Genomic DNA, 27,115 nt, shown 5'->3' with positions numbered 1-27,115 from the left:
AGATTGGTGTGAAACGTCTTGAGCTTTTTATCATTATTTTACTTTTATTGCTGATGTTATCTTAGTCGCATTTGTCATAGACATCATGCAATTCCGATCTGGGCACGTTGAAAGGAAATGTCTTGAATGAAACCAGTGTACTTCATCTATTATAGGCATCACCTATGAGGCTGTCCCGTCAGCATCCTCGGGACTCCACTTCCTGTTTACTAAAGTTAGCCATGTTTTTTTTTCTTCTCTCAGCCATCTTCTAAATTAAAGCAACTTGGTGGAATGGGGATGTTGTAATAGAATTTTTTACTTTTTTACTTTACTTTTACTATTTTTTTTCCTCCTGGGTAAAGGGTAAATGCTGTTATGGCTATTGTCCCAGGTAGACTCATAGTGTGCACTGGCAAAACATACTGTGTGCACCTGACACAATCTGCCTTCAAATCAGACTTCTTTTTTTTTTTTTACCAAATCTGATCATCTTTTTTGTGTTTTATGTTGGCTTATCGTGATTTCACAAATACTAAATATCATTGTAGACTAAATCCAGCAGCTTGCTTTTTGTATCTCGCATCGTGTCAAGTGAAATAGGACTTCAGCTGATCCTGCAGAAAAGTGAGGCAGTAAGAGGATTGATTTAACCATTTATGATGCCTACTGCTGCTCTATTCCTTATTTCTGTTGCCAGTTTAGTCGACAGTTAACCTCTCCAGGTGCTAATCAATTTCTTTTTCAAGACACTGGTCATGTTAAGCTTGCAAAGATTTCTGATTCCACATTTCTATTACCCAGCTACATTCAAGTATTTCTGAAGCAAATTTCCAACACGTTCAGTATTTTTTAACAGTTCTGGATCTATCTTTTATGATAATCCATCTCCAATGAAACATGTATTTTATAGTATTTCCATATATAACTCCTGAGGCAAGTTTTTATCTTCCATTGGATATCCCTGTTGACTTTCATCGCTCTTTTTCGGCAGGCTATGTTTAACCTTGTGTGACATGGTCTTAATTCTAATCAATCAGCCCTTAGGGGACCATGAAGGGCACAACTCAAAGGTAGGAAGGTAGGACATTTCCTCTAAAGCCACCACAGCCATTATGTAGCAGGTGAGAGATTGTCTGTGTGTTCGGATTGGACTGCCCACTTACCATTTGGTATTATCACTGTCCTAATTCTCTATTCTGTCAGAAACAAAATGGGAATACAGGAGAATAAAAGCTCTGCAGGATGTGATCATGGACAATGGGGCTCACATGTGCTCCCCGGGACACGAGAGCTAACTGCTGTCTTTCTTTTTTTTAAAATGTAAAAATAACCATACGTTCTTATTTCAAATAGAAATAAAAGAACGAGTGATGATGTTTAGTTAGTACATTGACCTTTGAATAAACATTCGTGCTGACAGAAGTGTGCATTCATTGGCTATTTTGGAATAGCCCAGTCAATAATGCCCTTTCAACCCTTTTTCCCGCCCCAAGCTTTTGCACATGGCAGCGCTCAATACTATATCTTACTCACTGCAGTGGTTTGCAGAGACGGAAGGAGATACAGAGACAAAGAGATGGGATGAACGGGAGAGACCATGAGAGGACGAGACAGATGGAGGCAAAGGGGCAAAGAGTGGGAGCGATACGATGGAGTGGGAGAGAAAGATAGGGAGCTAGAAAGATCTAGACAATATTGCTTTCCGGGATCTTGGATCAGATGACAAGAAAGCAGTCTGTGGTTTCTCAGAAGTGTAGAGGATAATGATTAGCACTGCACTTTGTGGCTGTGTGTGCATGTGTGCATATCTATGTGTGTGCCTTTGTGTTTAGTCAAGGCATAGTACTCGTGTCTGTTACAGTGTGTGTGTGTGTGTGGGGGGGGGGGTGCAGATGGAGGTCCTACCTCAGCTCAGATTGTGGTTGACCAAACAGACAGCTTGGGAAATTCAGCTCCACTATCATTTATAGCTGGACACTCTCTCACTCACACAAACACACACACACACACACAGATATTTTCACTGGCAGGGCGACGTCTTGGCTCATGCATCCCCTTGTGCTTTTGCACACACATTTATACTCAGACACACATACACACACACACACACACACACACACACACACAAGAAAATGCACACAAGTACATGCACACTCACAAACCATGTACGACTAAAGTTCACTCCCATCAGTAATTCTTTTTGGGTAGCAAGCTTGTCGATAACCATTTATCTGACAGACCGGATGAAGAGAGAGGAACGTGCCCTAGATGCCCTCTCTCTCTCTTACCCCTCCCTCTCTCTCTCGCTCGCTCTCTCTCCCTCCCTCTCACTCTCTCTCTCCCTCTCTCTCCCCCCTCCCTCCCTCTTCTCATTCTGATATGTTGTGTGCCTTATTTTCATTCCCATTTTCTTGTTCTAACCCATCCCACCTTCTGTTTTCGTAAAGCTATTTAAGCTCTGTGTCTTTTTATTAAATAGAGTGGCTACATGGGGTCCCTCCAGGAAGTGGCAAAGTACACCTAACTATCTTTATATGCCTGTTAAGCGCCGAGTTGATTTACAGCATTTTTTATAACATGTTTGTCTGGGTGACAGTAAGATGTCAGCATAGTTTAACAGCTAAGTGGGTTAACAGACTAAATAGGTTTGTCCATGGGTAATTTGAAATGTATTTGTGGGGAACAAATTTACAGTATGCCTATAATGTATATGACAGCAAAAGATGAAAAGTGGGTTGATGGTTGTTGAAAATGATGTACACAATTTTCCACATTTTAAATTGCTTTATTTTTATCTATAGCTACATATGTTGTAGTAGAAGTTTTACCCTACTTTTTAAATCAGGTCACTTTAACACTAAATTATTATCGTTGGCTAAAAGAATAGATAAAATGTAATTGAGATTCAATTCAATTACATTTATTGGCATTAAAAACAATGTGCAGGCACATGTGTAAAAACGAAAGGAGGGCTGTGGCTTTGCCAAACAGTGCAAGACAGATATAGACAAACATAGCAAATATAGTACAAGATATATACAGATGAAGACTAAAAGCTAAAGATAAAGTAAAAAAACAAAAACAGCATAAGTATAAGTGTATTTACGTACATTCAGTGGATAGCCAGGTTCAGGTGGGTAACTGCTTGGGGAAAGAAGCTGTTTTTGAGCTTGGTAGTGTGGGCTCTGAGGCTCCTATAGCACTTCTCAGAGCGCAGGGGGAGAACAGTCAATGGTTGGGGTGGGTGGAATCTCTGCTGTTGCTGTGACCCCTTCAAAGGCAGCATTTGTGATAAATGTCTTTTATGGCAGGGAGCTGGGTACCGGTGAAATGCTGGGCCGCCTTGACGACCCGGTGCAGAGCTTTCTGGTCTACTGATATGCAGTTGTTGTACCACACTGAGATGCAGCTGGTCGGGATGCTCTCTGTGGTGCAGTGGTAGAAGTTGGTGAGAATTTTGAGGGATAGACGGGCGCTCCTCAGCCTCCTCAGGAAATGCAGGCGTTGTTGGGCCTTTTTCACAATGGCCTGGGTGTTTGTTGTCCAGGAGAGGTCCTCGCTAATGTGGACTCCAAGGAATTTAAAGCTGGAGACATGCTCCACTTCCACCCCATTGAGGCGTATGGGGGAGTGGCTGCAGCTTCTAGACCTCCTGCAGTCCACAATCAGCTCCTTCGTCTTCTGCATATTGAGGGCAAGATTGTTGGTGGTGCACCATGATGTGAGGTGCTGAATCTCGTCCATGTAGGCCATCTCGTCATTGTTGGTGATATGGCCTACAACTGTGGTGTCATCCGCAAACTTAACTATTATATTTGAAGGGTGAGTTGGCAGGCAGTCATGGGTAAAGAGGGAGAAAAGGAGGGGGCTCAGAACACAGCCTTGAGGGGCACCTGTGCTGAGGGTCAGGGGGGAGGAGATGTGGTCACCTAACCTAACAGGCTGGGGTCTGTTGGTCAGGAAATCCAGGTTCCAGTTATAGAGAGAGGGGTTGAGGCCAACGGAGAGGAGTTTGGTGGTTAGTTTGGCGGGGATGATAGTGTTAAAAGCAGAATTGTAAGCTATGAACAGCATCTGGATGTATGTGTTGTTAAGTTCAAGGTGGGTCAAAGCAAAGTGCAGGGCAGTGGCAATGGCATCCTCCGTAGACCTTTTGGGATGGTAGGCAAACTGATGTGGGTCGAATGTGGGGGGGATAGTATTTTTGATGTGAGCCAGAACCAGTCTCTCAAAGCACTTCATGGCAGTGGGGGTGAGTGCTATGGGTTGGTAGACATTCAGACATGTGGGTGTTGATTTATTGGGGACAGGAATAATAGAGGTGGTCTTGAAGCATGCCGGGAATATGGATTGGGACAGTGAAAGGTTAATATAGTAGTTGGGAAGACCTCAGCGAGCTGGTCGAAGCATTCCCGGCGGACCTGACCCGGTATGCCGTCCGGTCCAGCAGCCTTCCGTGTGTTCACTCTACGCAGTGATTCTGTGACCTCTGCGATTGATAGAGTGAGCACCTGATTAGATGTCTTGTCCAAACACACTAGAACAATATCACTTTAAGTAACAATCTTTTGGCATACTTTTTTTACGCATGAGTAGACCTGAGCAGGGAAGGGGAAATGTATTATATCAAGCTAAAAGATTTGCCATTGTCATTGTCATTCAAGCAGGTCAGGTGAAGCGGCCGTACTAAATTGTCCCTAGGTGTAAATGTGTGTGTGTGTGGGGGGGGGGGGGCTGTGATGGCCTGGTGGCCTGTCCAGGGTCTCTCCCTGCCTGCTGCCCAATGACTGCTGGGATAGTCTCCAGCATCCCTGCGACCCTGAGAGCAGGATAAGTTGTTTGGATAATGGATGGATGTCATTCAAGCAAAGCTAGTCTTAACCCATAATGATCTATACCGTATGGTCTGAAGTGCATGGTGCAAGTGCATTTCAAATCCACTTTTGCTAGTTTAACTGCAGATAATCTGAGTGCAAAGTAAGGTGCAAGGTGCAAAAGGGGTTGTACTTAGTCTCTTAATCATAAATGTGTTTTGGGCGTGACATGAAATAAAACAATCAGAGTGTAATCTCCCATTCCATTTAAAAGCCAGGTGCACTTGCACCTTGGCTGATTGCTAATATAATGGCAGATTTGCCAAGTAGTAGGAAAGTTGTGCAACCGCCTATGTATGCTCATATTACTATCTTAATAATGCATCCTTAAAATAACAGTAAAATACTGCACCATTGACTTAAAACCAGGTTTGTGTTGGTTAGTCATGCAATCGCTTTCCACTGCCTCAAGATAGCGATGCGCCAACAATGCGCTTGACCATAACTCATTTTAAGACCAGCAAGCTCATGGGCTTGAAACTAGCAAAGACACTTGTGTTGTGCTAAGTGCTGCTTTGTGCCATGTGTAAGATAGAGCCCATAGTCTCATCCCTTTCCTCCAAAACAGGAAACCATTAAACTAATGTCTGTTTTAATGTGTTCTCTCTAGCTCATTGCTCTAATTTGGCACATATCAAGGACTCACAAAGACAGGATTTTGAGTGTGCAACATAGCTTATTACCAGTCTGTCTTTGCTGTCACTGTCTATAACATACTGTCAAGCAAATATGGACACCTCCCCATGAACAGAGATTTGTTTCTTGGAGTAATGCAAACATTCCTATCAACCTGCACAGCATTGTGTGTGTGCATGCGCACACACACACACACACACACACACACAAGACATTTGGTAACACCAAGGTTGGCCTACTTATGAATGCACCGGAGTGTAATGGTAGTTAGCTCAAGGCCAAGAGCTCAATTAGCCAAGGGTTTTAAAGGCTCTAAAACTGGGGGCCCCTACCTTATTTGAAACAAGATCTACTTTTACAGTTGGCAGCTTGTCGAGATCCACCAGTCTAAATATGGAACCGTAGCTATTACTGATAGCCTACTTACCTATTTAATATGCACACGACAAACAGAAAATAACCGAGATATAATAAAATGTAGTTCTCTGTGTTGGAAAAGTGGAAATATGTATTTCTCTACCTTAGTGGGACTGCTGGCATTGGGAGGAGGCAGCTAGTTTCTCATAGTCAGGGCAGTAGGAGCTGGTTGCAAACCTTGGGCAGGCAACAAGGTGGTCAGTCATCTGTCATTGTGGATCTGTACTGACTTGATTTTCATGTGAGAAAAAAAGCAGATTCACACAAATAGGTTGATCCAAAAAGTTGTCAAGATCAAAGCTTATCTTCTGAGGTTGGGTACTTGCGTTCCAGCAGCAGCTCCCAGAACTCGCCATTCATACTAGGTGTTGCCCTGGATTTCATCTCACTGTCATTTTGAAGCGTCAGAATCTCATTCTACACAGCAGAGCTGTCCAGGTGGAACAGTGATACTACTTTGGAGGCAATGAAATCCTCATCATTCTCGAACTCTGACAAGATACTTTGAACTTGCTCCTCATAACATGCACTGTCAAGCTCCTCAGCGTCTTTACCCTGACGATGAAGTTCTGCCTGCATGTGAGGAAAGTTCTGCAGGTCATGGCCTACTTGATGGCAGTTGTAGCGTGCTTTTAAACATGTTCACTGAACTGATCATGTTGATTACATGTTTATCCTTGTCCGGCAGCTCTAAATTAAGTTCAGTGTGCAGGACAGTTAGATCTGTGAGGAACACTAAATCCAAAACCCACTGGTTGTCCTTTACCTGTGCATATTCTGCATTTTTTGACAGCTTCAGAAATTATTTGATTTCATCCTACAGCTCACCGAATCTCACCAAAAATGTACCTCTGCTCAGCTCCCTTACATCTATGTGCAGCAGCAGGTCTGTGTTCTACACCCATCTCCTCCAAGTGTACACAGAAACAGCCTTCTCTGTAGACTCCTGGCATGAACAGAATACACAATTTTCATTGCAATATCCATCACTTAGTTCATGTTTAAAATCTTCCCACATAAAGCTTGCTTGTGAATTATACAATTATTATTAAGGATATCTGGGAAAGATTCGCTTTGTTTGCACAATGCAATGAACCCACTGCGACCCACCATTGCTGGAGCACCATCAGTTGTGATGGAGATTAACTTAAAAAGGGGTAGCTGTTTCTTTTTAACAAATTCCATCAAAGTGTGGAAAATATCTTCCCCCCTAGTGTGCCCTTTCAGTGGTAAATTGTTGAGAAGCTCTTCTTTTGCAGTCATGTCTCCAAAAAATGTCCTAACAAAAATGCAAAACTGGGCCACATCCATCATATCTGTCTACTCATCAGACTGGAGGGAAAAACCCTCACAAATGTCAGTGTCCTTCTTCCGTTGCTCCTGGAGATCCTCTGCCATTTCCTCGCATCGCTGTGTAATGGTATTGCGGGATAATTGCATGTCCTTAATGGAAGCCACGATATCTGTTTTATTTTCAAAATCACTGAAGAGTGCGTCAGCAGCCTAAATAAATGTCTCTTTAACAACTTCGCTGTCCTTGAAAGATTTCTTGTGCTTAGCAAGAACATGACTGACGCGGTAAGATGCTATGTTGCAGCCTTACCCTTGGTGTTGGGCCTTATAATAATGGACTGCTGCGGTGTTAACTGAGCCTTCAATTTCTGCACCTTTTGTGTTCGTAGAGCTGTTTTAGCTGGGAAATCCGTGTCGTAGCTTCTGTGTATCGTTTTGAAATGCCGTTCCAAATTACCCTGCTTTGGTAAGGTGACACTCACATTGCAGATAAGACAGATGGACTTCGAATTGGAGTAAACAAAAGAATAATCTTGCTCCCATTCAAAATTAAAATGATGTTTTGGATCTTTTGGCTTCTGCTATATTTGTGTTTTTTGTCACTGATGCTAAAGAGAATTTAACTTTGCCTAGCTTAGCTAGCTATCTGGTCGATCGCATGGCAATCTCTCAACTTCTCCAGTTTGACACTGACAGTTGAACAGTGACAGCAAGTCCCTAGCAACAAAATGTGCAGTACCTGGCACTGTTGTCCAGCATGCACTGCCCAAACATTGATATTGTGATTTATTATTAATCAGTTGTAATGTTTGTTGTGTTCGAGTGTTGTAAAAGTGTTTTCAAGTTAGCTGTTGAGCGATGTTTCCCCATTTTTGTTATGTGCGACTTGATGTGTTGTCACCCTTGTGTTGAAGCATATCTGGCGGATAGGAGACCTGTGAGGTAGCATGAATGTTATTAACAACAACAATAAAAAAGTAGCACAGTGATATAAAATCATGTTGTGATCGACTGGTTGATCACGATCGACAGGTTGGGTACCCCTGCACTTAGATATAGCTAACCCCTAGGCCAAGCACAGTGTCAAGTCTGTGTGTGTGTGTGTGTGTGTGTGCTCTTGCATAATAGGTGTGACACATCTTCATTCTGGCTCTCCTCCTCAACATGCGAGCAGCTCACTGTCTACATTGCACTGCTGATTAGTGTTGACGTTCCATATGCGGTGCTTCATGCAGACTCCACACATTCACATGCCCACATCCAAGGTATGTGTCACCCTTGTCTCTTACTGCCAGCTGAATGCAAGCCGCACCTCTGATTCCCACGGTCCCAGCTGTCATCGCTGCTAACCTTTACCACGGTAATGCTGTCGCTAGGGGTTACCAATAGCCGTGGCTGCGGCGGAACAGCGGGAAACAAAAAACGAATCAATCCGCGTTTCTAATCTTCTTTACATGGAATAGAGGAACAGGCGCAGGGGCATTGGCAAGCCTTGTAGGTAGCTCAGATGCAATACAGAGTAATGGCACCACGGCTTTTATGGAATAATAGATTAACTGTGACACAAGCACAAAGAGGCAGAGGGAGAGAGAATCGGGGAAGAGATGAGTAAAAATGAGGAGAGTAGAGATGGCGTGACAGGAGGAGAGGAGCACGGAGGAGGTGGAGTGGGGAGAGAAGTGCGTTTGGAGGTTAAGTCAGGGGAAGGAAATTGTGTGGCCGGCAGAGTAAGGTTAGTTTACCATTCACTTCATCCCTTAATCCTCTTTAATTGAATAGATAACAAAGTCATTTTGCTCGATAAACTCCTGCAAATGTCATCAAACACCTCCATCCTCCCTTTGACCTGTTTTCCTTCCTCACGCTCTCCCTCTCCCCTTCAATCCCCCTTTTCCCATCGCCGTCTCATTACCTCTCTCTACCTATCCTCTCCATCCCTTGGTCTTTATGTAATGGAAAAACTTAAAAAACAAACTTTACTGGGTTTTTATCATCAGACTCATTTGCCAGATGCATTTGGTTTGCCATAAAACGGCACATGATGAACATTAGAGTTTTGGACCATAACAGGAAAACATTCAAAATTTAACTTAGTTTACTTTTCTACTCGTGCATAAATGGACTAACATGTCACCTTACCCTTACTTCCTAAAGGTAAAGCTAAAGTAAGAGTTATTTGGCGATGCTTGAATTCCCAGGTCTGGCACAAAGCTTTTTGTGTAATGAACTGAAATGATTGCATTTCTGCAGCACTATTCTGGCCCCAGGACACAAAGTGCTTTGCATAACATGACTGCATCATTCCAGTATGGGTGGTTCCAGTGGGAATCAAACCCCTAACTTTTGGCAGCATTATACTCAAGTTATATGCTGCCATGACAAAAAGAACTGCACATATATTTGATGTTTTCGTTCTGATGTTGTTTTGTGATCATATCATACTATTTTCTGACTTTGTGAATAACACTTAAAAAAAAATCCTGGTGGTTTTCAGTTTTATCTAGGTGTGACAGAGAGCCCTGTCACTAGTATGAAAAACTCTCAGTGAAATGGATGATACACACACACACATACACCCATTGCTGGAGCATCGCGATCTAACTATGGGTGCGCACAGTTAGTTTGGCAATGTTCCAAAACACAACAAATAATCAGTCAATGCATCAATAAAATCGGACATGCTAGGGTTTTAGTTAAATTGTTATTTATTTTAGGAAGCACACAAATTAGAAAACTTGGTAGTTTTGTTATAGTTTGTGCTAGTTTGTGCTGTAGTTTGTGCTGGTGTCTCACCTCTGTTTTGTCCAAACCTTAACCTAACCTCAACCTATCCCTAACCTTAACCTTAACCTAACGCTTACCTTGTGCATGTGCGAAAGTGTCAGAATTTTGCAAATCTGGGGTTACCGTCTAGACACAAGTGTATCTATCTGCAGCCTGCAGCTAGTACAAACACCCCCCCCCCAGTGCAACACACGCCCACATCATTACAAGAAACACCCACACCAGATCAAGAAACGCCCACTTGTCAGTACAAGAACCCCCCCCCCCCAAGGTTAAGGATCAGTCTACACAACATTTTTGTCTTTCACGATGGTTCACCATGTCAGATTAGGCAACCATAGCACCATAAATTATTGCCGTGTCTTGGCCAGGAGACTGGCAACACAAGTATGACCGCGACCAATCAACGTATGCTGCCTTTTACAATCTTGCGTGAGTTCATAGTTCATCGAGGAGGAGGGTCAAGAAATTGTCAGTCATGTCTACAGAAGTGCTATGTGTGATGTTGGCAGTCTTGTGTTCCGAAAAGTAAATAAAAGAAAGAAAGAAAAAACTATTGTGGATGCTGTTGTGGCTAGTGCTACTGGGGAATGATAACCTAGCTAGCTTAACCAGCTACTCACCAGGTTTGTGAAGTGCCTCTGCTATTTTTTGCCAACATTTGGCCTATCTTTTTTGACTCTGTCATGGTCTCCCCTCGAGGAAACTTCAAAAAGGCAGGGGTATTGTTGCTACTGCTCAGCAAACCTTTCCTCGGTTTCATTGTTCCACCTGACAGCAGCAGCAGGAGCATCTCTTTCTCTTTGCCATGTTTACATATGTGCACCAGAGAGCACTCTGTTATCCTATTGGTCAATGTCAAGGAACACGTCGTAGGAGATACTAGGCAGGGAAATACAAACAGGTCTGACATGCTAGACTCTTCGTCGGGGTGTCGTGGGGCGTCCCAGATGCCACGATGTGGCGTCCCAGATGCCACATTGTGGCATCCCATTCATTTACTCCCACACAGAGATGCGATGCAATGCACACACATACACACACACACACACACACACACACACACACACACACACACACACACACACACACACACACACACACACACACACTCACACACTAAACTGCACCTGTTACTCTAACCATGCTCCCTAGCAGGATCCCGTTGATCATTGCAGCCCCACTCTGGTCATTAATAACACCCCTGTTGACTGGACTATACACAGACTGCTTAATGCTCATTTGCCTCCCAGGGCTAATGAAGGCCACTGTAGTGAAAAGGCAATGGGGGGAGATTTTAAATTCACCACCACAGAGTGAAGGCAATGTGTGTGACACCACAGGGGGACGGCATTATGTGTGACACCATAGAGGGAAAACATCATGTGTGCCACCAGTGTGCCCTCATTGTGATCACTACCGGTTATAACAGTCACAACTGCAGTGCTGTGGTTTCATTCCGTTGAGAAGAGATTGTAACTCTGCACTGATTTGCTCATTTGTATGTTTGTGTGTGTATGTCACCAGAGAAGTTAATATGAAATGATTAAAGATAAAATCATTCACTGTCACTTAAGGACAAACGTGTGAAAAAGAAAAAACAAACCCAGGCAGCATTTAAAATCTAACCCACTGGGCGTATAAGCTGCGGAGGGATGGAGGGATGAAGCAGGGCTGTAATGGTAATTGAAGGGTGGGTAAATTGATCTCATCTATCGCATCGTGGGCTTTTTAAATTCTATGTGCATATGTTGTGTTTCCTTAGTAATTCTCAAGTGTTTCCCCTCCACCAGTTTATGAATTTCGTAATAGCATTTTTATTAATTTTGTAATCCACATTTGTAATTAATATTTATGCACTGTTTGGTCGCTTAAAGTAATAAATGTGACCAAGCATGAATATGAACTCAGTTTTTCTTCCTATTTCTTTACATTTGGGTGAAATTTTGATGGGGTCAGTAGTTTTATGCGAAAATGTTAGCGTCCAGATATATGATTGTAAGAGCCCACAAGAAAAAGCTTAACTGTCAAATATGTGACACAGCATATGAGTTGCAGCCTACTGAAACTTTGGTAGAGTTAGTTATAGCAATTGAGGATTGATGTTATTATATGAACTCGTTTTCTCATGGAATGAGGCTATTGAATGGAGTTCATTATCAAGCTAAACCTGCAACATGCCAGTTAAACTAAAACTGCTAGAAAAGAAGATCCAGCGATATGGATCCGGCAAATTTCTGCTCCACATGACGGCTGATAGCTAACTACTTTCTTAGTGGTCTTTTTTCAACAGATTATCATCATTTGGGGCGTCCGAGTAGCATATTGGTCTATTCCGTTGCCTACCAGTATGGGGATCACCGGTTTGAATCCCCGCGTTACCTCCGGCTTGGTCGGGCGTCCCTACAGACACAATTGGCCGTGTCTGTGGGTGGGAAGTCGGATGTGGGTATGTGTCCTGGTCACTGCAATAGTGTGTCTTCTGGTCAGTCGGGGTGCCTGTTCAGGGGGGAGGGGGAACTGGGGGGGATAGCGTGATCCTCCCACGCGCTACGTCCCCCTGGTGAAACTCATCACTGTCAGGTGAAAAGTGGCTGGTGACTCCACATGTATAGGAGGAGACGTGGTAATCTGCAGCCCTCTCTGGATCGGCAGAGAGGGTGGCGCAGCGATCAGGATGGCCCAGAAGAGTGGGGTAATTGGATAATTGGACGGGTACAATTGGGGAGAAAAAGGAGGAAAAATCAAAAAAAAGAAAAAAAGGTTATTATCATTTGATGTTGAATATCCATCTTAACTTAGCTTCAGTCTGGTCTGTCTGAAATCAGCACATGTTCTGCTTTAATGCAAGGGAGGAAATGCTTGTTTGTTTTTTTTTATCTCCATCTGTCAGTAGTGGGTGGATGGTTGCTCCGTGTTCATGAGACAATATATGTATACACACAACCTGCTGACAAAATGAGCGATCCCGGAGCAAAAGAAAAAGTTTGAGAGGGAACCTGTCTTGAGCGTGCTACCCCTGTAAACTATGCATAAACGCTAAGGAGCGTGTGTGTGAACGCTATTTCAGATTTAAAGATGCATTAAAATATCATTGGCATGCATTTATTCTCCACTACACCCATGTCAATGAGACTACTGCCATAAAAGGTGAGAAGTTACATGTGTTCAAAAAAGGCCCGAAAACTGAGTCGCCGTTCAGTTCCATTTGGAGCCGATCACATAACTTGCATCACTAACTTGTAATACAAGAGCGGTTTGCCCCAAAAGTTAGTGATGTTATTATTGCATTTAGCAACAAGACATATTATGCATTGGAATGAAATGTCACGTTAAACTCAGGGGATGCAAGCAAAGGAGTGGGACACCGAGAACAGTCTACTCTACTACTTTCGGCTGCTCCCGTTAGGGGTCGCCACAGCGGATCATCCGTTTCCATTTCTTCCTGTCTTCTGCGTCTTCCTCTGTCACACCAGCCACCTGCATGTCCTCCCTCACCACATCCGTAAACCTCCTCTTTGGCCTTCCTCTTCTCCTCTTCCCTGGCAGCTCCATATTCAGCATCCTTCTCCCAATATACTCAGCATCTCTCCTCCACACATGTCCAAGCCATCTCAATCTTGCCTCTCTTGCTTTGTCTCCAAACCATCCAACCTGAGCGGTCCCTCTAATATAATCGCTCCTAATCCTGTCCTTCTTCGTTACTCCCAGTGAAAATCTTAGCATCTTCAACTCTGCCACCTCCAGCTCCGCCTCCTGTCTTTTCGTCAGTGCCACTGTCTCCAAACCATATAACATAGCTGGTCTCACAACCATCTTGTAAACTTTCCCTTTAACTCTTGCTGATACCCTTCTGTCGCAAATCACTCCTGACACACTTCTCCACCCACTCCAACCTGCCTGCACTCTCTTTTTCACCTCTCTACTGCACTCCCCGTTACTTTGGACAGTTGACCCCAAGTATTTAAACTCAAATGCCTTTGTCACCTCCACTCCTTGCATCCTGACCATTCCACTGTCCTCTCTCTCATTCACACATAGGTATTCCGTCTTGCTCCTACTGACTTTCATTCCTCTTCTCTCCAGTGCATACCTCCACCTCTCCAGGCTCTCCTCAACCTGCACCCTACTCTCGCTACAGATCACAATGTCATCCGCGAACATCATCGTCCATGGAGACTCCTGCCTGATCTTGTCCGTCAACCTGTCCGAGAACAGTATCAAAACTAAAAAGAATTAATTAAAACAACCGCACCTTTTGCAGAAAATTTGAATTGCTTGTGTGGCCGTCAGTTTTGTCAGTAGTGGGTGGATGGGTGTAGTGTAAGGTGTGTGGGTGGTGTATTGTGTAAAGAAACAACTGAGGCCAAATTAAGAGAATCAAACAAAAGATGGGCACAGGAGTGTGAGCTGCAGTGGATCTGACTTTAGCTCCTTTAAGGCGTCGGGACTTGCTGGGTCTAGGTGTGTCCCAGAGAATACAGACTACGTGTGTACCCAGAGCACAAGACTTAGTCATGCACTTCCTATTTAGATTTACTATAACGGTTCATGCCAAGAATAACGCTGGGACCAGAACCCAAACATGTCATTAGTAATAGGTTCGCTCAGTAGGAGTATGCCTGTGCATATATGCATGGTTATGACAGTGAGATGTCCAGACAGACAAATAGAACAGAAGAAGGCCGACACAGAGACAGACATATTGGAGTAAGAAACACACTGACAAAGTCTGTGTCAAAAGGAAAGAAACAGGGGTGTCCAGGTGGTATAGTGGTTTATTCCATTGCTTACTAACAAGGGAATCGCCAGTTCGAATCCCTGTGTTACCTCCGGCTTGGTCGGGCGTCCCTACAGACACAATTGGCCGTGTCTGCGGGTGGGAAGCCGGATGTGGGTATGTGTCCCGGTCGCTGCACTAGTGCCTCCTCTGGTCAATTGGGGCGCCTGAGAGGGGGGAGGAGGAACTGGGGGGAATAGCGTGATCCTCCCACGCGCTACGCCCCTCTGGCAAAACTCCTCACTGTCAGGTGAAAAGAAATGGCTGGCGACTATGTATTGGAGGAGGCATCTGGTAGTCTGCAGCCCTGCCCAGATTGGCAGAGAGGGTGGAGCAGCGACCGGGACGGCTTGGAAGAGTGGGGTAAAACAGACAGACAGATAAGAAAAGAGGGAAGCAGACAGAGGGACGGTGATTCAGATGAGCTCGATGAAGCTATGGGCCGAGTGATCAGTGGACTGAGACAGACAACTGGAAAGATCATGGTGTATGAGAGCCAGTTGAATATAATCACATTATTTTTGTAAGATTAGGCAAAGCTCTGGCATAGTTATTTGAGCTCTGCACTTTTTCCTCTCCTGTCTATGTAATTAGTTGTTATTTCATGAGAGTACAGTCATTAGCTGTCATTGGATGTTTAATTAGTACACAGCAACCGACTCACTGGATTAGCAGTAATGGTGTGTGCACACACTCTCATATGCAAACACAAGCTGATGCAAAGTTAAGAAAATAACTCACATGAAATAGGAACAGGAAAGAAACTGACTTATTTGTCCACTGGTCAAAATAACCCATCGTTTCTAAAGGTAAAGAGGCACTTTATCATCTGTAAAATATCTCTAATGCACCGTTCAGATTACAGGCTAAAGCGGCTGAATCTTATCTTTTTGCCTACATGTGACACAGGTCTGATATTTTTTTCCAAAGCTGTGTGAACACAAAAATTGGATCTTTTCAAATCAGATTTGGGCTACTTTCATATGAGGTCCTAGATCGGATACATATCTGATCTGTGGCCAAGCAACCAACCGCTGTGAGAACGGTTAGATTAGATTTCATGTTTGGTTTTTTTATACGATCCACAGGCACACACCAGTGTTGGCCTCGGTGTAGACAGCAGCTCACCTAAATAATGGAGGGCAACCACAGTGGTTGAAGTCAGTGGAGAGACTGAGAAATGTATAATTTGATTGATATTTGGTGGGATAATTCCATTCTAACGTTAACGCCGATGAACTGTCATCCAGTGCCACAGCAAATAATCCTTAACACAAATTATTGCACTTCATTGATTTCCATGATGGACTGTCACGTAAATATTTATGTAATGAGTCTCATCAATAATGTAGTCCTCCAGCACAGAGACATAGACACCGATGGTTTTAAAGGAGGCTCAACAACCGGTTTATTAAGCACATTTAAACAACCAAGATTAGAGTTCGTTAAATTAACAAAATATCTGGAGAGTTGGCATCTGGGTAGTGTAGCGATCTATGCCTACCAACACGGGGATCGCCGGTTCGAATCCCCATGTTACCTCCAGCTTGATTGGGTGTCCTTACAGACACAATTGGCTGTGTCTGCGGGTGGAAAGCCGGATGTGGGTATGTGTCCTGGTTGCTGCACTAGCCCTTCCTCTGGTCGGTCAGGGCGCCTGTTCGGGGGAGAGGGGGAACCGGGGAGAATGGCGTGATCCTCCCACGCACTGCGTCCCCCTGGCGAAACTCCTCACTGTCAGGTCAAAAGAGGCGGCTGGCGACTCCACATGTATCGGAGGAGGCACGTGGTAGTCTGCAGCCCTCCCCGGATCGGCAGAGAGGGGGAGCAGTGACCGGGACGGCTCGGAAGAGTGGGGTAATTGGAGAAAAAGTGGGGACATTTTAAAAAAACTAAACAAATCTCGGAAATGGGAGAGAGCTTCTGCGTCTCGGCGGCTCTCTCCCCGTCCTACTCTCAGTGCAGTGATGTCACAGTCTGCTGTGATCCGCCCCGAGTCTGGCAGCCGGTCCACACACACTTCTACAGTTGTGTTTCGTGGTGTTGTTCATGCACCATCCGAGTAATGCACGTGACATTATGTTATTGTAAACATGTGCATGCCGGTCCCATCAAGACAGGTCAGTTCACTTTGGTGTCAGGTATGGGTCACTTACAAACACGCATATGAACACGCGAGACAAAGAGAACAGATCTGAGCAAAGAATCGGGATTGTAGCATTAAGGCTTGTAATGTGAACCTCGCACAAGTTGCTTGCTGTTGATATGCCCAATAAATTTGATCATGAGGTCCATTGTTATTACTTCAGCATCACATCAACACGGTTAACTAAATAACCTGTTAGCTAGCCCACCTTCGAGCAGATGTAAGTATGTCTGTTAATGGTTTCTTTACCAGGTTGAAGGTGTGATCTTCTTCCACAAGGTTTAATAGAAGACACTCCTGCAGGTGGATTTTGGGAGTCGGGGAAAAGAATGAAAATGATATTGCTCTCCAGTTGATCTGGGTATCATAAATCTGTTTTACAGTTTCCTCAACAGTGAGTTTCCACTATTTCTCTTTCCTTTAGCTTGGTATTTTTACTAATCTAGGAAAAGGCCCTACCTATTGTACGCTACATTAAACATCCTCTCGGTCGCTCTTTGTGGGTCTTTCAGAGATCAGAGGGCAATACGGATGAATGCTAAGCACTTATTGGTGGATCATTGTGTCAATTATTATTTTGCTTAATTAGCAGCCTAATAGAACTCTAATGTTGAAAGTGGAACCAAGTCACAACCAAAATCTCTGCCTCCGTAAATGATCCAGCAAGAGGCTGGCGACGCTTGTGCCTGTTGAGTATAAAGAAAAGTGCCCGTGTACATCCCACTTCCTGTGGTTCTGCAGTGGCCCCGAATTGTTATATATTTTGTTGTATTGTGTTGCATTAAAATATTAAAATAAGAATTTAGATAATAAGATTATAAGAATTTAGATGTCTTCATAATTATACTTAGAATATAAACCTGAGAATAAAGTATTAATCACTTGGAATTATCACTTGATTTGGGCTGGGTATATTCAGTTATCATGAGAGATTACATAAAGTACATTAGCTAGGTCCATCATGTTGGTTTAAAGTCCGTCTGTGTTCAAATGCGTGATTGTTCAGTAAATATCAGATCATGCCCGCCAGTTAAGACCAGCTAACTACTATGGACATGAAACCACAAATTCCAATATGAGCTCAATATTAATGTGTGTTAGGCCTGGCCGACGCTGCAGCATCCCCCCGCTATATTGACACATGGCTTCAAAGTGTTGGAAGTGTAAGAGCATCTGTGTTTGGGCTGAATATATCTTCAAAGACCACATGAAAGACTCCACAAAGCTTCTGGGTTATTCTCCTCATGTTACCCATGTTGCATTAAACATGTTTGGCCGTGTCTACTGTCGGCAAACAGAATAATGTTAGAATTGCTGTCAAGCGCAATAGCCGTAGCCGTCAGCTCTGCAGACGTGTGTGATGCTTTAAAAGTGCAAGTGCAGTCACAATTAAAGTAGCCATAGGGAGGACTTGTGCTGAAACGAATAATTGTTTAACAATGAAATGGCCACAGGGCCGTCCAGGTAGTGTAGCGGTCTATTCCGTTGTCTACCAACACAGGGATCGCCAGTTCGAATCCTCGTGTTATCTCCGGCTTGGTCGGGCATCCCTACAGACACAATTGGCCGTGTCTGTGGGTGGGAAGCTGGATGTGGGTATGTGTCCTGATCTCTGCACTAGTGCCTCCTCTGGTCAGTCGAGGCACCTGTTCGGGGCTGGGGGGAATAGCGTGAGCCTCCCACATGCTACATCCCCCTGGTGAAACTCCTCACTGTCAGGTGAAAGCAGATCAGAACTCCTCACTGTCAGGTGAAAGGATCGGCAGAGGGGGTGGAGCAGCGACTGGGATGGCTCAGAAGAGTGGGGTAATGGGCTGGGTACAATTGGGGTAAAATGGGGGTGAAATGGCCACAGAGCTTGTTGAAAGATGCAAAATAAAAGTATTGCTTTTCCCCCAAAAATTAAATTGATGCTGAATGTTTCATTTTGATAACAATTTACTGTCCATATAACCTTGCTGTGTTTATGCAGTCAAACTGACGTTGCATCACTGTGAAAATGTGAAGGGTCGCCCAAGTGTTCGTCTTAATAAATACTTTACCTATAAGTACAACATTGCTTCACAACAACAGTGTTGGTGTAGCTAAGAGATTTGCTGCTTTTTTAATTTTTAACATGCATACATTAACAATACATTTTGCTAGTTACAATGGGAGGGAGGAAGCAGGGTGGGGGTAAGTGGATTTTTTAAAAAAACCTTTTTTGGGGGGGGGGGTCAAAATTGCTCACCTCTCCAAAGTTACCTACATCAGCTTTACTGTTCTTGTCTTGTTTTCTCCCCACCACCAGATCCGCCGTCAGGGCGGCATCCAACTACTAGTGGACCTGCTGGACCACAGGATGAGTGAGGTTCACCGCAGCGCCTGCGGAGCCCTGAGGAACCTGGTGTACGGCAAGGCTAACGATGAAAACAAAGTGACCCTGAAAAACTGCGGAGGGATCCCAGCCTTGGTTCGTCTGCTGAGGAAGACAGGAGATGTGGAAATCAAAGAGCTGGTCACAGGTGGGGGTTCGGGACACACACACACACACACGAGCATGCACACACACTTTATCTTTAATCAAAAACAAAGCTAAGTTGTGTCTTTATGCATGCTCAATAATCCAGGGAAGAAAATCGAAGAAAGTTGAATCAGTTCTTCTGGACACAATGTTTATTGACGGAGAAATGTTTCATCGCTCATCTAAGTGGCCTCTTCAGTCTCAGCTGACTGCTAAGTTGTTTTTTGTTGTTTGCTCAGAGTTGGCTCATACTCACAGTCCTCTGCAAACTATGCATTGATCGCAGTGTTCAAGTATCTAGACTAGATTAGTTTATTACTACTGAAGGTGATCAAAAACAGATGTCCTTATATTTAAATGTGTTCGTCTTGCTTGCTTTGATTAGTTGTTGTCATTCACATCGCTAAACAATAGAGGTCAGGATTTCAGTATAATTATTCATAGTACCTTTGCTCATAGTACCTTTAAACAGTTAATTTTCTACCCTCCAGCCGAAAACGGGCCCCGCTGCACCTGGCACTGCCGGTCAATAGTGGCACCGTTTAGTCTTTCAACCTGTGTGTATGTTGTGTATATGTGCTCGCTTGTGTGTAGTAGTGATTTGTGGGTAAGCTCTGGAGCAATCCGAACCCACCCGCGACTTAAATGGACCTAACCACACAATCCAACCCGTTATCAGCAAACCAAATGGATGTCAGTGGACCTGCGATGTGCTCCTTCAAACTCACGTTTTTAACCCCCCCCCCCCCCCCGGCCGCTCATAATATTTAGCCTGTGCACTATACCGTAGGTCTATAGGTCTACCGGATCGTATCTTCTTGTGTGTGTGTGTGTGTGTGTGTGTGTGTGTGTGTGTGATGGCTTGAATAGATCGACTATGCTCATTTGGTAGACTATTAGGCTATAAAGAGACCAACCCTACAATGAAGCACAATTTGTCTAAGCTTTGGGGAATGTTAATTGTTGCGTAATGGATTGAAATAAATCAGCGCATCTGATCAGCTCATCTCTGGCAAGCTGAGTGCAACAAATATGTTTTGTCAATTGCAGAGTTGGGCTGCAACTCTGAACGTGTTTTGGGACTGTGAATTATTGTGTGATTAATACAGCTGAAAGAATGGAAAAGGCGTCACGTCATAGTATGCATCGACAGGTCAGGACAAATTATCTGAATGAAAACAGCTTAGGTAGCTCAGGAGTATTAAGTGCAGATTTATTTATATTGATAATATGAAAATATGTATATTTTTCTGCGTAAATATGATACACCTGCAACTCACCATGGGTCAAACCGATTGTACCGAAAACTTTGTCAACCTGCTCATCACTAGTGTGTGTGTGTGTGTGTGTGTGTGTGTGTGTGTGTGTGTGTGTGTGTGTGTGTGTGTGTGTGTGTGTGTTGATTATCTACTTTACAAATTGTCTCAGTTTTATATGAATAACCCAATTACTAGATCTGGATATTCAAAATACATTGATCAAGTGAAATAAACACCAGAGATGCTTTGCTACAAGCAGAAACTGCAGGAGCTACTTAAGATGTTGCAAGTTACTCCTCTTGATGGTATTCCTTGGTGGCAGGGTGATCAGAGCATTCGCATTGCAGTGAACCCTTCTGCATCTTCAGCAGGTATCTCAGAGTCACAAGTGTTTCACCCCTTAGCCTGTACACCTCGCCTGAGTGGGACAGAAAAGACCAAATTAGCCTTCCCCTGCAGAGAGGTTCCAACTGCAAGCTCTCATCAACCACAACCATCTTGAGCTGGTCTCAGTTTTCATGGCTATCTCACAAATGGCTTGCCTCAGTTGTCTGAGTTCCAAACCCATCTTCTGTAGGAAATAGCACACTGATGTTTCTGGGATACCACAGCTGCCGACTTTGATAGGAAATAAGCTTGCGTACCATCCTTTGATGAGAGCTTCATCGATCAAATCCTGGTACTTGGCTTTCTTCTGTTGGTGAGAGATGGCTAGTCTGTCCTCCCAGGGCACTGTGAGTTCGGCTACTAAGCTAGATTTTGTGCTGCTGGATAGAAGTACCATGTCTGGTCGGAGTAAGGTCTTATTCAGGTCAACTTGCATCTCCCAGTCGGAAGCTTGATGTAAAATGAAGCACGGGTTCTTGGCAGTTGTTCTTGCCCAAGGAGCCTTATCTCCTTCCCTTTGGAAATTGACAACTTCGGGTGGTAATGCCTGGTTGGTGTTTATTGGCTTTGACCCTCTGCAGGTCTGTCCATTTGGCAATTTCTGTAAGGACCTTGTCGTGCCTCCCCGTGTATCGGCTTTCTTCCAGTGCTTTGGGACATCCAGTCAAGATATGATTCAGGGTGCAAAGGGCTGCTCCACACTGCTCACAGGATGGGTCCTCTTCTTTGCCCCAGATCTTTAGATTGTTTGGAGTTGGCAATAGGTCAGCCACAGCATGCAGGAGGAAATTCAACTTGCCCTGGTCGGTACCCCCAAGTTCCTTCCCGGACAACGATCATTTGAGTGCCTGGTCCCGCTGCATCCACTATCCCTGGCAGGCAAGCCCTACTGCTTTTATGCAGCGGTCTTCCTCCACTGCCTCTCAGACCCTCTGCACCACTAGTCCTCTCTTGCCTTTGGCATTGGCCTTACTCCATCTCTTGGCATTGTAGTTTCTAAGTTCTCTTTGTCCTTGACAGACTACCCCAAAGATCTCCTGATGTTTCCAGTACGCTTCTGCTTCCTTCATTGCTTCCCTGAGGCTTCCACTTCCTGCCACAGTTAATGGTCTTGTTAGCGTGTCAGTCTTTCTTATCTTTGGACAGTAGCAGTGTACTGGCTGCTCTTGCCTTGGTGGCTTGTTCCACCACTGATGAGACTGGTAAGTGGAGCTTGGAGGTCTTGCTGTACAGGTTGACTGAGCTGAAAGCTGGAGGGACACCCAGTCATCTTAGCAAGAATTTGCTGCATAGTCTCTCCATTACTTCTACTTGAGTCATGGAGAAGTCATATAGCAGGAATGGCCATTGCAATGTGGGTATGATGCCATACTGAAAGCATCACACCTTAAACGTAGCCAGCAGCAGGTTGTTGTCAATTACCTTGAGCCAGATGTTTAGTTTGGCCATGGCGTCTTTGAGGTTGCCACTGTCCTTCAGGTTACTGTCATAATTCTTTCCAAGGCATCAGATTCCTTGTTCTTTAATCATTGGAATCTCAGCCCCTTGAATAATAAAGATGTTTTTTGTCAAATACGTTTTTTCTAAAGATTGAATAAGCACTTGTTTTTTGCCTATGTCTGTCTATTCGCTTTGTGGAAAAGGACAAAAAAGGGGTAGAGGACAGTAATGATGGCATGGGTTAGAATGAAGTTGTAGTAAAACACCTTATCCCGGCTCGTCAAAAAATCTACCCAGAGGGGTTAGTTGGTTAATGCTGGCGTGTCACCTTTCTACTCTCCTTATGTCATTTTTTTCCCTTCTCCAAGAGGGGAACAATCACTACAAGTAAAAAAGGACACTTAGAAACGGAAAATGACAACATGTATCTGATAAGGTATAGACATAGAAACAGACGCTGACATGTGTTCGACAAAACATAATTAAATCGATCTTATCGATATCAGTTTAGGAAAGCAGTTATAGCGATAAAGAAAAAGACAGAAAAAAAGGAAAAATAGAGGAGCAAGGACAAAGAAGAAGGGTGTAATCCAGAGATTGTTCCAGGGGGTGTGTGAGGCAGGGGCTAGCAGTGTGTATGTGACATGTCCACCAGTGTGTGTGTGAAGTGTCCGTCTGTGAGTGCACGGGATTAGTCCCAATAAATTCTGGTGTCTGAGATCCGCATTTTATCGTAGTGCCTCTTGACAGCAGACAGGCTCTGCAGCCACCCAGGGGCCCCGTGCAGACACCACGCGACCAAGAGACTAGCCGGAGCCCAGAGGAACACCGAGCCCACAGGCGGCCCAGGACCTCGCAGAGAAACACCCCTGCACGCTCCCAAGGAGAACAAACCAGTCCCCAAAAGCACAAGCCGGGCCTGCATGCCAAGGACGACCCCCACCTCCAACCCCCAGGTGCAGGCACAAGGCACACCTGCAGGTGTGGGACCTGAGCCATGGATGGAAAGTAAAGACCACTGGCCCGAAGCTGGGCCCCATGTCCAACAGACCTACACACCGCCAGGACTGCCTATCCAATGGGCAGGTGGGAGGGGTCCATGCCCATTCACGCCCCACATAGAGCTGAAGCCCGCAGGCAGCCAGACAACGGGACCCCGCCCTCCTGAGGGCGATCACCACACAGGCAAACCCACCTACTCGCCTCATATTTTAGCGGTCTATTGCGCTGGACCCGAAGTATGTCGCCTACGTCACATGGGTCTCGGTATCTTTGGTGTCCCCATATTAATTAAGTTGGCAAGTCAATGAATTGTAATTGTAATGAATGTTTTCCCCTCAGACAAAAAAAAAAACAAAACATTGATTCTGTCCTTCAAAGCGCCTGTGTGCTGCATCTTGTTTTTGTTCTTGCATTTATCATGAGGACAATCAGTTCTACCCATCTGTCCATACCAATATGTTTTCAGCTCACACTATATTTAAAAAAAAAGGTCTACTACAGTTGTAACTGACATATCAGTGATCCAGTGCTAAGACTGCACCTGTGTCAAGCCAATCCTTCCTCATAACTTAGCTACCATGTGCACCCATCAGCAGTATATCCACAGAAACCATGTACTGTTAACACAGATGAAATTACATTAAGGTTTACACGCAATGGTGCACCAAGACCCAGACCCAGAAACATACTCACAAAGAGGCTTGCATTACTTTTACCTCTCCTAAGGGCTTAGAACCAGACTGTAAAATGACTGCAGCTACACAGTGACATCACGTTGACGCCTGTGTGTGTGTGTGTGTGTGTGTGTGTGTGTGTGTGTGTGTGTGTGTGTGTGTGTGTGTGTGTGTGTGTGTGTGTGTGTGTGTGTGTGTGTGTGTGTGTGTGTTCAACCCAGCACCAGAGTGCCTACAGTAGATGTACATGTTATTAAATTCATAGTGGGAGGCATATTTCAAGGCATTTCACGAGGCTCAGAGACCAAATTACATTACTTCATGCAGCGAGAGAGAGAGAGAGAGAGAGAGAGTGAGAGAGAGAGAGAGAGAGAGAGAGAGAGAGAGAGAGAGAGAGAGAGAGAGAGAGAGATAGAGAGAGAGAGAGAGAGAGAGAGAGAGAGAGAGAGAGAGAGAGAGAGAGAGAGAGAGAGAGAGAGAGAGAGGTTGTGTCCAACAAAAAGTGAGTGCATCTGAGAGTAAGGGGATGTAGTATGTGGGTATACATTGTGTGTGTGTGTATAGCACTTGAATCTTTGTATGTGTTGTTGTGTTATAATGTGTGTGTATGTGTGTGCGCGCGCTAGCCAACTTGCGCTGATCACCACCTCAAGGTCATAATAAGATTATCCAGCGATGCAATAGGTCAACACTTACTGGTTGAGAGTCCAACATGAATGCACGCACACACCCACGCAAGTGTACATACGCAGATGAAACAGACTTGAGCCGTGTTACAGTGTGCGATCTGAAATATAAGCCAAAAGATGGAAAATGGTGTATTAAGAGTACTTCACCCGCACTTCTTTTGTTCTGCGTGCATTCTTTAGGAGAGTTGGAGTCCTGTTAGTCGGTGGAAAGGCATTGTAATAGAAATAATAAATATTCTTCAGATGGAATGTTAATTTGTGTGTGCCGTGAAAGAACGCTTGATAAAGAGCCAGCGTTTTAAATGGAGAAGAAATGCTGGTTTTCAAAGTTCTGGGCCTTTTCTAAAGAAGTTTTTTTTTTTCCTTTTGGTGAAAGTATATACATAACTTACCCAAAAAATTAAAAATTGTCGAACAAGAAAACATTGTCATGGTCAAGGCCAAACAAGCTTTGAATGTGCAAGTGTTTGTGTTGTCTGTGCGTAGACTGGGGTGCCAGAGTGCTAAATGAGTGGGTTACCTAGCAGATTGCCAAAAGTAAAAAATAAATAAATAAAAAGAGTCAATGTCAAAAAAAAACTTTCTTTGAACTTCTTTAAAACTTTGTTTTATTTGATGCCACCCAAATCATGACAAGCATTCCGTCCGTCCTTTCTCCAAACATACACCGATCAGCCAAAACATTAAATTCACTGACAGGGGTGTCCGAGTAGCGTGGTGGTCTACTCCGTTGCCTACCAACACAGGGAGTGTCTGTTCGAATCCCCGTGTTGCCTCCAGCTTGGTCGGGCGGCCCTACAGACACAATTGGCCATGTCTGCAGGTGGGAAGCTGGATGTGGGTGTGTGTCCTGGGTTGCAGCTGCAGTAGCGCCTCCTCTGGTCGGTCGGGGTGCCTGTTTGGGGGGGGGATGGTGTGATCCTCCCATGTGCTACATCCCCCAGGAGAAACTCCTCACTGTCAGGTGAAAAGAAGCAGCTGGTAGCTCCACATGTATCGGAGGAGGCATGTGGCAGTATGTAGCCCTCCCCGGATCAACAGAGGGGGTGGGGCAGAGATTGGGATGGCTCACAAGAGTGGGGTAATCGGCCAAGTACAATTGGGGAGAAAAAAGGGGAAAAAATACCCCCCCCAAAAAAAAAAATTTACTGAAAGGTGAAGTGAATAACATTGATTATCTCGTTGCAATGGCACCTGTCAAGAGGTGGGATATATTTGGCAGCAAGTGGTCAGTCAGTTCTTGAAGTTGATATGTTGGAAGCAGAAAAAAATGGGCAAGCGTAAGGATCTGAGCAACTTTGACAAGGGCCAAACTGTGATGGCTAGATGACAGGGTCAGAGCATCTCCAAAACAGCAGGTCTTGTGGGGTTTTCCCGGTATGCAGTGATCAGTACCAATGAAAACTGGTCCAAGGCAGGACAAGCTGGTGAACTGGCAAATGGTTCTTTGGTGTCCAAAGCTCATCTGCTCCAATCCCACAAAGTAAAGTCAATTCAGTTTTATTTGTATAGCCCAATATCACAAATAAAAAAATTGCCTCAGTGGGCTTTACAGCAATACAACATCCTGTCCTTAGATCCTTGCATTGGATAAGGAACAACTTCCTAAAAAACCTTTGTCAGGGTGAAAAAAAATAGGAAAAAACCTAAGGAAGAGCAACAGAGGAGAAATCTCTCCCAAGATGGACAGATGTGCAATGGATGTTGTGTGTACAGAATAAAACACAATTTACAGAATACAACTCTGAAAGAAGATAACAGAATTATGATGGAATTATAACATATATGAAGCATATGATGTGGAGGATGCCAAGTGGTGTCCAGATGCCACCGAAACAGCCCAGGACCTGAGCCATGTGACCACCATCACCATGTAGACTTGGTGGACAAACTACAGATGCACACAGAGGAGACTCACATCACACCATTCACATACACAGGAGAAGAGACAAAAAAAAAACATTCATTATATTATATCCTTCTCTCACACATTGGAGTGAGAGAAGGATATAACATTGAAGCAGGATAACAAAATTATATGGCTTTATAAGACATCTGAAAAATATGATTAGGAGGATGCCGAGCAGTAGCCAGGTGGGGACCACCGTCACCATGGAGACCTGGAAGGAGGACAGACTACATGTGCACATGGGGAAGACTCACATCACACCATTCTCATACACAGGAGAAGAGAAAAGAGAAGACGTCATTCAGAGAGAGAGAGAGAGAGAGAGAGAGAGAGAGAGAAA

At 44.4% G+C, this 27,115-nt stretch overlaps 1 protein-coding gene across 1 annotated transcript in view; it reads left to right on the top strand.

Annotated features, from left to right (window-relative positions):
* Positions 1-27,115, top strand: part of ctnnd2a (catenin (cadherin-associated protein), delta 2a) — a 315,513-nt gene that overhangs the window by 188,167 nt on the left and 100,231 nt on the right. The window contains exon 13 of the mRNA XM_056299200.1: positions 19,203-19,416. Coding sequence (XP_056155175.1) covers positions 19,203-19,416 — 214 coding nt within the window. The remainder of the gene's footprint in view (positions 1-19,202; positions 19,417-27,115) is intronic.

The sequence above is a fragment of the Lampris incognitus genome, chromosome 19, assembly GCF_029633865.1.
Source record: "Lampris incognitus isolate fLamInc1 chromosome 19, fLamInc1.hap2, whole genome shotgun sequence".
NCBI classification, from domain to species: Eukaryota; Metazoa; Chordata; class Actinopteri; order Lampriformes; family Lampridae; genus Lampris; species Lampris incognitus.
This window is presented reverse-complemented; position numbering and strand designations above follow the sequence as displayed.